A 15,642-nucleotide genomic window follows, 5' to 3' on the forward strand; every position below is an offset into this window, starting at 1 on the left:
AGTTCGCGAGAGAGAAAATTTCTGGTTTACTCATTCAAACAGAAGTTGCCGCACAAAGAGCATGCATCGATATGCGAACTGTGAGCTGGCAGACATGCACCTAGCGTACGGATTAGCAGAGGGCAATGGATGAGCCGCTCAACGAATTTATGGAGAACGCTTCCCAGACAGACATGTACCGGACCACTGTTTGTTTGCGCATGTGCATCAAAATTTGTGCGATTATGGGTCATTTAGAGGTAACAGGAGTAGTGCTGGCAGACCACGTTCGACGCGAACCCCGCCATGGAAGAAAGTGTGTTGAATGCCGTCCAGAATAATCCCACTACCAGCACATGTGCCGTTGCCTCTGCCTTAGGAGTGTCTCATTGCATTGTACAGCGTGTCTGGCACGACGATTCCTTACACCCCTTTCGTCTCCAAAGGGTTTAGTTAATGCTCCCCCAAGATCATCCTGAAGAAAGTGTTCAAGACTTGAATTTTCCAGCCTATGTTTTAGTCATGAATGAGGCTTATTTCACTCGGGAAGGCTTAAATTCAATCAGCACAATTCTCATGTGTGGGCTCACGACAATCCACACAGTGTGGGTCCCCATGCAGCACAACATCACTTCGCAATAAATGTGTGGTCGGTGACTGTTTAGTCGGCCCATTACCTGTTACCATCCCGCATGAACTCCGCTAAATATCGGATCTTTCTTGAACAAGTTCTACCAGGTTATTTGATGATGTTCCAGCAAATGTGAGACGCAACATTTGGTTTCAACATGACGGGGTGCCTGCCCATTATGGAAGGTGTGTTCGTGACCATTTGAACAGGTGTTTTGGGCGTCGATGGATTGGCCATGGTGGACCCATTGCCTGGCCCCTATGCTCACCTGATTTATCAAGCCTTGATTTCTTTCTGTGGGGGGATCAAATCTATCGTGTATGAATCGCCTGTGAAGACGGAAATGGATCTCGTGGCGAGACTCGTCTGCGCTGCTGCTACTGTCAAAGAAACTCCAGGTGTGTTCGACCGTGGCCGCCAATTCATGCTGCGTCTGTCATGCATGCATCGCGTCTCATGGTAGAACCTTCGAGCATCTGTTGTAACATCATGAAATGCATCCATCTCATACTCCATTGTTAATATTACGTCAAATAAATGTTTGCCACTAATTACTGTCTTGTCATTTCTGCTTCTTGTGCCTCTGCTACTACTTTCCCGTGACGTTTCCGGTTATGGGTTCCTAAGCAATTCACATTCCTTTAGATGTTACCTACCTCCCCTAAACGTTTGTACCAATATTTTTGAGACACTCTGTATATATATATATATATATATATATATATATATATATATATATATTTTTTTTTTTTTTTTTTTAATTCTTATTCTAATTTATTTTTATTGTTATATATATATATATTTTTTTTTTTTAATTATTATTATTATTTTAAATTATTATAGATTTTATTCAATACATATCTCATCATATTTGTTATTCAGGGTATATCCTGATGATAAAACTAGATAATAAAAAAGACTGTCTTTGACTTTCCTCCTCATATCTTTTAAAGAATATATTAGATAAAAGTGATAACAGATGAAATTCTGACTTCCACTTCCATTTCTGGGATTTACAAGACCAAAAGTAACCAATACATTGAACGAAATAGAAGAGTTTCAGATGCTTATATCTGGAAAGGAGGAATCACAGCAGGCTCCCACAACAAGCACCAATACATGAACCAACAAGAAGACACCATGCATACAGAAGATGGAAAGCTGAAATGCATCTGACGATTCAGAAGCAGCGGAATATACCGAACTCTAAAATTTTTAATCTTCAAAAACTTTACATGATGAACAATTTACTATAATAAACTTTATTCATACAGCTGTCTTGCTGTAAGAGAATGCTATGATTATGACTGGCTGAAGAAAGACAAAAAAAAGATAAGAATATTTTTAGATATTTCAAGTGTTAAGTAAACTCAGCAACATACTTTTAAATATTTTCAAGAGGAAACCATTAGAAGATGCTACAGAAGAACCTCAAATGACCAGAGTATTTTCTGAATATTTCTGAGGGAGGGGGGGGGGGGTTAAAAGTCTAATCAGCCTGAGTGGACTTTAAAAGAGCACTGAAGGTGCCAAATTTATACATTATATTCCATTAATAATTTCCAAATACCAGTTTCTTTTGTCCTTACTATATACTGCAATTTATAATTCATAATTTAATATTTCACGGTAGAGTACTTAATGGCAAACAGTAGTAAATATTTAGTTAAGGTGATTCAAATGCTGAAATCATTTGATAATACAGATAATATTAGATAATGTAGTAGCTCTGATTTTTTTTTTTTTTTTTTTTTTTGATTTGGTAGTTGTTGGCGCATCGGCTTCTGTGGCCATATTGCACCTCCCAAGGTTTTTGCAGTACTTTGATCCAAGCCCGAGGCGGGAATCGAACCCGCGACCTTTGGGTTGCCGGGTAGGTACTTTACCCACTCGGCTAGCCCGGTCGGCTCAGTAGCTCTGATCCCTGCAATACTCATACCAAAGGCAGGATTCAAACCCACCACCTCAGGTAGGTTTGTTGGTTATTTCTTAAGTATGTATGTTGCCCACTAGCCCAATCAAATAGTACAGGTTAACATTTTGGCTAATGCTAGTGATTATCAATCTGTGGCAGTTACAGGGATCAGAGCTACTGTATTATCTAATAAAAATAACATATTATCCCTGAATACTTAGACTATATGTACTCATACAACCTTAAAAAATCCGGAACACACTATGTCCCTAAGGATGATGGATTTATGAGAGTCTATCGTTTGTGTTCTGGTCTATTGCATTTGCACATAAACAGAGAAAACTTCTGCAAGAAAGTCTGTGTTCTTTTGAACGTGATCTGACCTGCAAACATTTTTAAAGTTAAACATCGCTTCTACCTAATATAATCCTTAAAAAGGAATGGTGAAGAAATAAATGATTTCAGTTTATTTCTTATATTACAATTATATTACAGTCTGTAGTGAGTATAGTTGTTTCAAAAAGAATGATGGTTATTGTAATTTAAGAACAGAAAAATCAGTATGGACGCTATTATGAACTGTGAACACAATTTAATAACCATTGAACAATGTTTAGTGGTTATTAAATTGTGTTCACAGTGAAGGCCATTATATTTCAGCAAAATGCACAGAAGTGCTTATCAGCATTAGCAAAGGCACATGATGCAAGAAAGCAAGCTTATATAGCATCAGCCAAAAAAAAACAAAAAAAAACAAAAAAAAAACACCCTTATTTCACTCATCCGCTCGCTCCAAATGTTTGTCAAATTCTGCCTTAAATCTATTTAAGCTATCAACTTCTACAACAGATGGACGTTTGTTCCAGCAATCAACCACATGCTGGCTAAAGGCAATCTTCCGCACATCTATCCTCAACCATCTTTCCTCAATTTGAATTTATGCCCTTTCAGATGATTATTCTGAGCAAGAGGAAGAATCCCATCAGCATTGAACACGCTCAAACCATTCAAGGCTTTATACACTTCAATCAGATCACCTCGCAGGTGCCCCGTCTCCAGACACTGTAATTTGCAAAATTTAAGCCTTTCTTTGTAAGAGCAACCCTTTGTTCCATTCACTAATCTTGTTGCCCTTCTCTGTACTCGTTCCAACAGCTCTACACCCTTCTTAAAATGAGGCCTCCAGACCTGTATACAGTACTCGAGGTTGTGCCTGACCACTGCCTTATATAATGGGATAATCACATCCTTATCCCTGCTAGAAAAATTCCTGTATGTCATTGACAAGACACCATGAGTTACTCTTGCAGACCATCTGCACTGCTAAGAAAACTTCATATCTGCCTACATAATTACCCCAGGTCCTTTCATTCTCTATCACTGTCAGTGTGGTAACACAGAGTTGATATGTTACTCTGGGATTACTGCTTCCCATATGTAGTACTTTACATTTGTCATCTCTCAGCACATCTGCTCAACTTTTCTACATCCCGTTGCAACAGTTTGTTTGTTTGTTGTTTGGTTTTTAGGAGCATTAGCAACTAAGGCCATATTGCTCCGAGGATATGTGGTGGTCATTCCCTGACCTTTCCGCATCTGGTGGTGATGGGCTCGAACCCTGGTCTAATCAAGAAACGTGTGCTACGCACTGCTGCTGCTCCTTCCCACCAGGCTACGGAGGCACCTGTTGCAACAGTGTATTGTCATTAAAAACCCTGCCAACCTTTGTATCGACTGCAAACTTGGACATTAAGCCTGATATACCATCATCAGTATCATTTATAAATACAGAAAACAACAATGGACCCAACATTGAACCCTGAGGGACTCAACTAATAACATTAGTCCACGAAGAGCAATATCCATTGATTACCACTCTCTGTTTGTTTGTTTGTTTGTTTTTAGGAGCATTAGCAACTAAGGCCATATTGCTCCGGGATATGCGGTGGTCATTCCCTGACCTTTCCGCATCCTCCGTATTTGGTGGTGACAGGCTTGAACCCCGGGCTAATCAAGAAGCGTGTGCTACGCACTGCTGCTCCTTCCCACCTGGCTACGGAGGCGCCTACCACTCTCTGTCTTCTCCCCCTCAACCATCCCTTTATTCATAGCAGCAATTTGCCTCCAATGGCAAACTGCTCCAATTTGTGCAGCAGTCTTCCATGTGCAACAGTATCAAAGGCTTTTCTAAGATCCAAATATATGATATCAAATTTATTCTTTGCATCCAGTTCCTTTGTGACTACATCATAGTATCCAATCAAACTAGTCAGAGAAGACTTTCCCTTACCAAACCCATGCTTGTCTGAGCTATAACTGAAGTCTTGTCAAGATGATCCTGCAATGCTTCTTTAACCAGTGCCTCCATTAATTTCCCTGGAACAGAAGTTAAACTATCAGGTCTGTAATTACCTGTGTCTCCCTTTGATCCTCCTTTGCAGATTGGGATCACATTTGCACATCTCCAGTCCATCGGTACCTCCCCTGAGTCCAGGGAAACTCTCATAATTATGGCTAAGGGTTTGCTTACTTCCTTTGCAGCCTCCTTTAATATAACTAGATAGATTCCATCCACCACAGGTGCCTTTCTTGTGTTTATCTTCAACAATTTCTCCTCCACTTTACTCATTATTACAAGTTATTACAAGATTATCTAGCTTACTGCCAGAGTTGAATACACCTCTGGCATTCCCCTCCCTGAATAACTCATGTGTGAATGTCGTTGCAAAATATTCATTTAGTTTGTTAGCTACCTGAGCAGGATCATCAACAGTTGAACCATCGATATCAAGTGGACCAATCTGATTTATCCCCTTCCTTCTAGAGTTTACATAAGTAAAGAACTCTTTGCTGTTTTTCTTTACATCCTTTGCCAAAGATTTCTCGTAATCTGCCTTCACCTGCCTAACCTCCTTTGTAACTTGGTTACAGACCAGCTTATATCTATCATAGGCTTCTGTGTCACATGTTAATTTATATGTATCCCATGCATTTTTTTCTCTGTCACGTCTAATTAGTTCATCTGACATCCAATTAGAGCTAAATCTTGAACAATATTTCTTTGTCGGTATGAAAAGCCTAGTAGCTTCCAAGATTAATTCTTTGAATGCTTCCCATTTTGAATTTGCTGTTGGTAACATCATCAGTTGGTTTCACCGTATAGAATTTAAATACTGTCTCAGACCACTGTAGTCACCTGTACGAAAGCAAAAACCCTTCCCTTTACCCTTGATGGTAGTTACCTCTTTGAGTAAATCCCACTTCAGCACACTGTGATCACTGCCACCTAGTGGTTCCTTTATCTGCAGATTCTTGATGCATGAAGAATCACTACTGACAATCAGATCAAGAGAATTACCCCCTCTAGTTGCCTCCCGAACATACTGCTGTAGAAAACAGTCATCCAATAAATCCACAAAAGCCTTGCTAGAGTGTGAGTGACCAACCCACAAATTCTAGTCAATATCCGGGAAATTAAAATCCTCCATTATAACACACTCTAATTTACTGGCCCACTCTATTTCTCTGCACAATTGCTCATTATACTCATCAGATTAAGTAGACCTATAACACACACACCTACTATCATTTTTCCTTTCCCAGTGCTTATGTCACACCAAACAGACTCAACATTGCATCGTCCACCAACATCAATTGGATGCACCTCCTTAGATTTTATGTGTTACTTAACTAACAGCGTAACCCCTCCTCCCATCCTGTCTATCCTTTCTGTACACATTGTACTCCCCAAATTCCAGTTCTGCATTTCTTATGTCAGTGTGACACTATGTCTCTGATATCCCAACAATATCTGCCTTTGATGTCTTGACTAGCACTTCAAGTTCATCGAATTTATTAACTATACTCCTAGCGGTGTACGTGCAAGTATACATGCACCTGTTTCTACTCTTAGTTACCCTAACACAGCCCATGTATTTACTTGTTCCACTATGACTCCCAGCAGTCCTGAAAATTCCCATTGCCTTGCTTTCCAGGATGCTGCCCAATTGCATTTCACGCAATCATTTTCACCTCTGCCTATGGCTACTGTTAATCTATTAGTCTGTGAATCCCCCCCCTTCCCAAGCTAGCTGTTTTCTGACCCACCTAATACTGCCTCGATAGCATCAGCAAATATTCTTGCACCCTTTCTATTTAAGTGTATCCCATTCTTGTAGAAACAATCTCTCCCGGTAACAAGCACAGACCAAGCTGAGAAAAATTCTACCCCATGAGCCTTGCACAATCTCTCTCTCTAGGGCCTAATTGGTTGACAAGGCTCTCATCATATACTCCATCCTATCATGTCTGGGCAGAATTACAGACACTTTCAAATTTAACCCACTCTCGACTTTTTTTTTCAACACTGATCTGTACTTTGTAGAAATGCCTTGTCCAAAAGTGACAAATGTGATTTCTGTGAAGAACTGCAAACATTGAGTTGTTACAAAAACAGAAGATGAAAGTTTTGCTTCAAGCTTACGCTGCATGAAAAAGAAATAAAAATATTACTCATAACACGTTATTTATCGAATGCATATTAATACAATACCTTCTTGGATGTGTATTTGTTTAATGACAAAACTTCTAGGAACATTATCTACTGACACATTTCATAAACTCAAACATGAAAGAAAAAATTTCTTAACTGTTTTATGTTTTGCACAAATAAAAAAAAAATGCACAACTCATAACAAATTGTTTTACTGAAAAAAATATCATAATAGAAACTTTCTTGAATACATATACAAAGTATGGCTATTAAATAACAAGATGGTTGCAATAAAATAAATTTAATGAAATATTTTGTCCCTTATAAGTTATTCCTTTCAAAATAATTGCCTTGGGCTTTTTCAAGGCAAACACTTGGGGAAGGCAAACGTTTAGGGAAGAGAAAAAAAGTCAAAAGGGACTAGGTCTGGCGAGTAGGGTTCACATGTAGGGATTCGTTTTTTGGACAGAAACCTGTGAACAGAGAGCGCTTTGTGTGTTGGAACACTGTCATAATGGAGAATTGAACCATTCTTTCACAATTCAGGTCTTTTCCTTTGAATTTTTTCACACAGCCCTGTCAGAACTTCAATATTATGTCTGATTGACAGTCTGATCTGGTGGGATGTATTCAGCCATAATAATTCCTTTAATACTGAAGAAAATAGAAACCATAGTTTCCATTTTTCGTTTTAGCATCCTTGCTTTTTTTAGTCTGGGGGATTGTTTTGTCTTCCATTGCATTGACTGTCTTTTAGTTTCTGGGTTGTACTAGAACAGCCAACTTTCATCGCAAGTAATTACAGTACTCAGACAGTCTGGATCTCCTTCAATTTTTTAAAAATATCTTACAAACTTGGAGTCTTCTCATTCTTTGATCTTCATTTGAAATTTTTGGCACCATCCTGGCACATATTTTTCTCATGCCTAAATTTTCAGTTAAAATTTGTCTGTTTCCTTATCCATATTGAGTTCTAATGAAATCATTCTAATACTTAAACGACGACCACTTCTGATCAGTGTCCTTACCCCGTCCACATTTTCACCAGTTTTTATGGATACTGGACAACCTAGTCATTTGTCTTCCACATTCTCTCTTTCTTCTAAATATCTTTTATGCCATTCAAACACGCAAGCTCTTAACAACGTACAAGTTAGTGCAAACGCATCATATTAGCAAGCTCTTAACATAGTATCTTCCCCATAAACTTGACGTAATAAGTCACAACTTTCAGTTGGTGTTTTCTTTAGTTTTGTTAATTTGAGGTTAATTTTTATTAAGTTAAGGTCAATTTGTTGTGTTTCTTTTGTCTGTCATTTTTCTGGCAAACTTTCAAAACACAGGGTAATGAAAACATGTTTCACTGCAAAGCAAATGAATGCGTTCAAATGTGAGCCAGACAAATGGAGAAAGATTCAAGGTCAACTGCTGTGCCTTTGTTTCATAGGTGATGCTTGGTGTGTAGAGGCTGCATGCAGTCTCGTTATTTAATAGCCACGCTTCATATTTAACCTATTAACAAAAGTTCGAGGAAATTTATCTGTTTGTAAATTGCAATATATACAGTCTGTCCTCGTATAGCACGATAGTTGCGTTCCTAGAAACCCTCGTGCAATGCGAAATCGTGCAATATAAACAACAGGCACTATGGGAAAAGTAGGGTTAGGTGCCGACCACCCAAGATTGAACACACATTTGGAACCAAAACATTACCAAACAATAAATAATCGGGTAATTTTAATCGTTATAAAATGTAAGTATTTTATAACGATTAAAATACGTAATAAAAATATTATAAAGTATTTTTAGTATTTTTTAATACTAAAAAAGTATTTTTTACGAATAAAATACGTATTTTATTCGTAAAAAAATTATTATATTAAATAAAATAGTCGTAACAAAATACTTACGTATTTTATAATACGTAAGTATAAATTATAATACGTAAGTCGTAATAAAATATTGCTAATGCTTTTGCTTCTATCGTAAGCAAACTTGCTTTTTGTTTGATTTTCTATCCAAACAGATGACAGCCGTTCCATCTCTTCCAATTCTTGTGTCTTAATCTAATGGATTTTAATTACACTGAGTTGTTCCTGCTATGAAAGTTGTTTTTATTTTCTCTGCATTCTTTGTAATTCTCGGCGTTGCCTGATTTAGGTCTTTTTTCATATTTTTTCTCTATCGACAGAGGCAGACAGAAGCCTTACGGGGGAAACCACGGTGGGCCGGAGGCCGGTGTGATTTTGGCCATAAACCGTAGTATGAGGCCACTATAAATTTTCCCGGTTAATTATTTTTGATCCAGTCCGCCTCTGTTTATCGATATTGCTTTTTTTTTTTCTCTGAATCTGCAGTATCTTAGCCAGAACGCTTCCTTTTCACACCTTTTAAGTATTTTACTCATTTTTAGGGAATAAAGCACAATTACAAAACGAGGAGGCACGCTTGATACACATAAACAAAGCTGCGCGCGTGTAGCAACTGAATAAACAACACCGTAAAGGCCGAGATACACTATTAACACCCCACATTTTACTAAAGCACATTTCTGGGGGTTACTACCATAAAACAATAAAAACAATTTCCAGTTGTGTTTCTGCTAGTGGAATCTGTTATAAACTGGTAGTAAACTCCATCTAATTGCATTTGCTATTATATCGATAGCTGAAATTGTGTTGGTTTATACGTTATTACGGTGAAATGTGTTTCCCCTTCACTGATATAAAACACATAAATACATTTTCAGAATCTTCTTCATTCCTATCGTGTTGCGTTCGGTTGGGGTGATTCCGCGTTCGACTGCCATTTCTTGTAAACACAAAGGCGAATCGTGCATAAGCGAATTCGGTTCGTGTTATATAAGATAACGTTCCCCTATTTATAAATCGTGTATGATCGAATTCGTGTAATGTAAACACGTGTTATACGAGGACCGACTGTATTGTCAAAACTGTATTAACCAGAAAACCTTGCACCCATCCTATACTGCATAAAGTAAAAAAAGCATAAACTACTCATATAATGAATTATTTTGAAATCCATTTTACTGTAATAACATTTTTTTAATGAAACTCCCAAAAAGTATTAGAACCTATAGTACTTACTACCACGTATGGGTTGTAGGCTGAGAAGGTAGAAGATATTTGTTGATATTAAACTTGTGTTTCTGTAATTTATAATTTACATGTGAAGGAAACTTGTTCCAGAAAAACAAAAGTAGAAAGGATGAATGTGAAAGAGGAAAAGTTGGTTCTATAAGGCTACAGTTGAACAGTGAATGGATGCTGATTGGTTGTGGCATGTATTTGGATTGGTTTGAAAGAGAATGGGGTAATTACAGATACCAATTCGGATGAACAGTGCCCATGGAAGTATTTATAGAAAAGGCATACAAGAGAAACTGAATTTCTATGAGGTAGGCAGTGGAGGGCCTTTGTAAGAGATGGATCTTTAATTAACCTGACTGCCCTCTTTTGAATGGAGTCTAGAAGCTAGAGAGAGATTTTTGGGGGCACCACCCAAGATGTGGCAACAATATTCCACTTTAGTGCTGATATGAGATTTGTAATGAACGAGTAGCTGTTCAGAAGAAAAGTAATACTGAGAGTAAAAAAGAATACCCAGATTTTTTTTTTTTAATGCAGAGGAAGCAATTGTGGTAAGGCATTTGTCTCGGGAGAAGTTCAGTAGTCACGGAGTGAAGTGGGAATCTGAGTGGTTTTTAGTGGCTCGGTAGCACAATGGTGAACGCGAAGAAAAATGGTAACAAAGAGTTGTGGAGGCTGCAGAAATTCAGGGAGGAGCTGTGAAGGCTGCGGAGTCCAGGTGAAGTGCTAGGATTGAAAATAACAAGGTGAAGTGCTAGGATTGAAAAGCGTAGGAGCAGAAAAAGGGCCTGATTTAAGTTGGGAAGGCGCATCATCCAAATAATAGGAAGTTCCAGAATCTTCGGACTGGAGCAGTTATTCCAAGAAGGGAAAAGAGGAGCCCAGACCTTCCTGAACTGCGAGTAAAGAACCCTAAACTTATTTCATTACAAAGAAAATGAACTAATGGACAGATTACACTATAATTTAGAATAACCATTTCCCTAGGCTATTTGGTCTCTTCCTACTGAAGTAAAACTAGGGCTGTACTAATTGTCTATAGCTCAGGTTTTAACCCCTTTGATAGAATTTGTAAATGTTTGAGATATGACTGATGTTAATTAGCTACAGTTTGAAAGTTATAGATTTGTGTGAAGAGAATTTAGGTTATATGAGATAAAGGTTGAGTAACAATTGATTTTTTAAAGGTGATCTAGTCTGATGAGTTGTTTGTTAAAATAACCCATTGTTAAGAAATTGTCACATTAAAGCTTCCTTTTGTTATGTGTGATGTGTAATTTGTTTCACTCTGCTCACGTTTTCTCTCAGAACTCAGGAATCTTTTAGTGGTCAGAGGCCCTATAAAATATATAAACGTGTACCATGACATTTTATATATATCAATTAAGGATTGAAACTTAATTTAGAATAAAGTAGGAGACAAACCACCTTCCCAAATCTAGCAGGGTAGCACAATTAGTTTTAACCAATACAACAAAGAAACTCCTACACAATATGTGTGATTTTTTTGAAAATTTAAATTTTTATCTATTGTAGTTTCTAACAGATTCCAATAGGAAACTGCATTAAAAATTTGTAAAAACTAATGATAAACAAAAATTGTAAATCTTTGTCACTTTCCTTTTTGCACAAGGAAAATAGTGGGCATTACTCATAATGGTTTGTCCTTTCTTTGAAAATAAGATAATTATACATTCTTTTTTTCAATATTTACTTGAATTGTAACAAATTTTCCAGGAAAATTATCTAATGAAAGCAACAAAAACAGCTATCAAATGGGGGGGGGGGGGGGGGGCACATAAATTGTCATCTGAAAATCATAGTTATAGCACCCTTTCTTGGGTGTTTAAAACTGGAAACAATTCTAAATGAAATGGAATAATCATGATTTTTTGAAAGAATAACTATTCTGATTATGATTAACAGTATTACTGATTGGGGGGGGGGGGGGGAAACCAATAAGAAATTCTTATAAGTTCTAGTTCCAAACTCCAAACAGGTAACAAGTTCTGTTGAGTACACAAGTTAAATACATTTAATTCTCGACTTGTGCTTCTAAGTTTTGAGTGATTGTGTTTTCTTGGTGGGCTTTTACCTCTCTGATTTTTAAAAACTAGAAAATAACCAGAAATACTAGAAATCTTTGAAATACTCAAAAATTAGGTATACTGAAAATGGACCTAGCAAAGAAAACAGAAAACTAAATGAAAAAAAGAAGCATGCATCAGTATAATGCAACTAAACATATTCACGCATCATATCATGAGAAACTCTCATTAGTAGACAACAGTGTGGCACAATTACAACACATTCTGATCTCCAAAATATGAAGGTCAGGTTGTTCGGGAATATTTTTTAAGGTGCACTGCCTACTTTGGCCAGAGTGTAGCAGTTTATATGGTTTACTGTACAGGTGGGGAGGATGGTGCACCTGACAGCTCTCATTGAAAATCTTTAAAAATTCCTTCAAGGCAGGATTTGAACCCAGACCTTTCCAAACAAGTTAAGCGACAGTAAACCACACTATGCTGTTACAGAGAACGCAGGTATTAAACTGAGCTGTTCTTTGATCATGCTGAAGGTGGACAGTAAAACGTGGATGTTTATTTCCTATACCAACATAAAAGTCAAGACTTCACACTAAATAACACAATGTTCAACAAAACCAGATGTAAAAAGGACCAAAGAAATGACATTTTTGGCAATTACATACAGAAAGCAAAACATCTAAACTTTTCATTAAAAAAAAAAAAAAAACCCATTCTATTTATTTCACAGATTAAATAAAATGAAAATAACTAAAAATATTTCAACAAAACAAACCTTTTCAAACTCAAGCTTGATGGGTTTAATAAACAGTTCAGATACATATTCTGCTGCTTCTCTTCCTAATTTCATTGCTTCTGATACACTCTTTACACCAAAATTAACCATTACAGAATCAGTATCTCCATAAATTACTTTTGCTGAGTGTTCATAGCCATTTTCTATAGTATACCTGTCTTCTACTATTTGCTTTGTCTTCTCAATCATAGTACGTCCAAAGGCAGTAACACTCTAATTAGAAAAAAATAAAGTAACACCACACTTAATCCATTTAGAATATGATTTAAGTTGTAATATCTACTAACTTAAGAAACAGTGAACTTCACCATTATAAATTAGTAAAAACATTACTATTGGAAATCCTGCAAAAAAAAAAAACTAAAACAGGCATTTCTTGATTTACATGTTTTTTGTGACTGAAAAGTATTCAATACCACTTTCAGAAATTTAAATTTTATTAAAAATTAAATTTAGTTCTTGCTTTCTAACATACACACACACGCACGCGTGCACGCACACACACACACACGCACACGTGCATGCGCACACACACACACGCACGCGTGCACACGCACACACACACACACACACACACACACACACACACACACACACACACACACACACACACACACACACACACACACACACACACCATAAAAGAGAGTATGAAATAACTGAAACCTAAAATTCAATAAAAAAATAAATAAATAAATAAAACAAAATATAAACTCAAAAAAGACCCCTCATGACAACCAAGCATAATAGATCTATACTTCCCTTAAATCTTTATATCATTTATATGCATTTAAAGGATTGGATATATAAAAATAATTTATAGTACTGCCTGACACACACTTTACATAAATAAACATTTATAACTCTACCTACACCTATATGCATTATACTATCAATCCTTTTCCCTTTCTCTTTTCTTTTAATGAATTCACTTTCACAATTCTTACAGAGTTTCAGTAAGTTTGTTCATTTAAATGCTCTTGAGGTGAACTCAAGTTTAATTCTACAATGTGTAAGTTTACAAAACTCGCTTTAAACATGTAAGTTTACAAAACTCGCTTTATTTCACATTATAATGTTTAAAAATGTTATAATGTTACATGTTTAAACATAATGTGCTTTGTTACATGTTATATATTATAACATAAATGTTTATTATGTTTGTTATATGTTATTTATTATAACATATAATAAGCACATTATGTTTAAAGTAAGTTTTGTAGATGTACAAATTATAGAATTAAACTTAAGTTCACCTCAAGAGCATTTAAATGAACTAACTTACTGAATCTGTGTAAGAATTGTAGTTATGCATGTGCCCCGGGTTTCATTCCTGATTAATGCAAAATAATATCGTGAGTCAGGGGGCATAATCCTTATAGCCTTTAAGTACATAACAGAACTTTCAGGAGCAGTATACACAGGAACCGACAACAATCTAGTATTGTTGGTGGAATGGGGGGGGATGGAAGAGAATTTTCATGAAAATTATTTTTGTCGGTTTTGAATTAATATTGTATATGTCATAATGTTATATTGTGTGTCACAATGTTATAAGATTGCAAAGGTATTTCATACAGTATAGTTGAAATCAAATCAAAATTCGCACACTTCAGCTTTGATTTCACTCAAAGAGACTTTCTGTTCTCATTAAAGATTGAGGACTGATCAAATATTTTTCCTTATGGCTTGGACTTAAGTTCAATTTAAATATTTAAGTTTAATTTAAGATCAATTTGTATAGCCCACCTGAAAAGGTGAATTTGCCATATATTTAAAAATCTGAGTGACAGCTCTTTCAAAACTAAAAACTTATTATTCTAGGAAAAGTTTAGACCTCTGGGATGTCTCAAATTGGGTAAAAAGTTAAATTCCTCGATACTAAACACATCCCAGTGATGTGAGATAGGTTCTCTGTACCCTTGATATATCTGGGCCAAAAAAATCAAGTATGGAAAATTTTTTCAGAATCTGTCAAAGGCTAATGTTCAGAACTGACTTATCAAAATAACCATATGTTGACTGGGCGAAGATAAAGGAAAAGGCTGAGATATTGGTACCCTTGGCTCTGAATTTGTGTGATCGGTTTCTGACGAAGCTCATGATCTTGAAAAGATTAACATCTGTTAAATGGGTTGAAAGTTTATGGCTGAATGATGCTGCAGTCTTTTGGGTTATCTTACTGAAGCTACCCCTTTGTATGTGGATTTTTGTATCGAAATCACAATTGTGTGTGTATACTTAGGTCAGAATTAAAGATGAATCAAGGAAAGGATGAGGGAGCATAAGGGTGAAATTAAGTATAACCACATAACATCATTAGACGTAGTATCACATTTCCCAGGCCTTAGTCACTACATCACAGCCATGAACAAACTACTTGGTTTGGCAACACAAACAGTTCAAAGATGGTTTCTTATTCAAATGGCCCAAAGAATTTTAACAGAAACAAAGGAATCAATAGGATCACTGAATAAGCAGGATGCTTTTAAAAACAGTTTTCTTCCATTTTACAGACATCACCTTGCAGTTGTGCTTGCAATTCTTATCCTACAATGTCTATTCAGCGAGGCTTTCTCCCAACAACCTCGCCGAATACTAAGAACTCTGAAGTCGACAAAATATGACGTTCCAGTACTGGAACATCACAAAACAGCACTGTTCCAGTCAT

At 36.5% G+C, this 15,642-nt stretch overlaps 1 protein-coding gene across 1 annotated transcript in view; it reads right to left on the bottom strand.

Moving 5' to 3' along the window:
• PolD1 (DNA polymerase delta 1, catalytic subunit) overlaps nucleotides 1-15,642 on the bottom strand; it is a 154,424-nt gene that overhangs the window by 42,267 nt on the left and 96,515 nt on the right. The window contains exon 12 of the mRNA XM_090386737.1: nucleotides 12,951-13,184. Within this exon, the coding sequence (XP_090242863.1) occupies nucleotides 12,951-13,184 (234 nt within the window). The remainder of the gene's footprint in view (nucleotides 1-12,950; nucleotides 13,185-15,642) is intronic.

The sequence above is a fragment of the Mastigoproctus giganteus genome, chromosome 12 (assembly GCF_048544385.1).
Source record: "Mastigoproctus giganteus isolate SK-2022 chromosome 12, ASM4854438v1, whole genome shotgun sequence".
NCBI classification, from domain to species: domain Eukaryota; kingdom Metazoa; phylum Arthropoda; class Arachnida; order Uropygi; family Thelyphonidae; genus Mastigoproctus; species Mastigoproctus giganteus.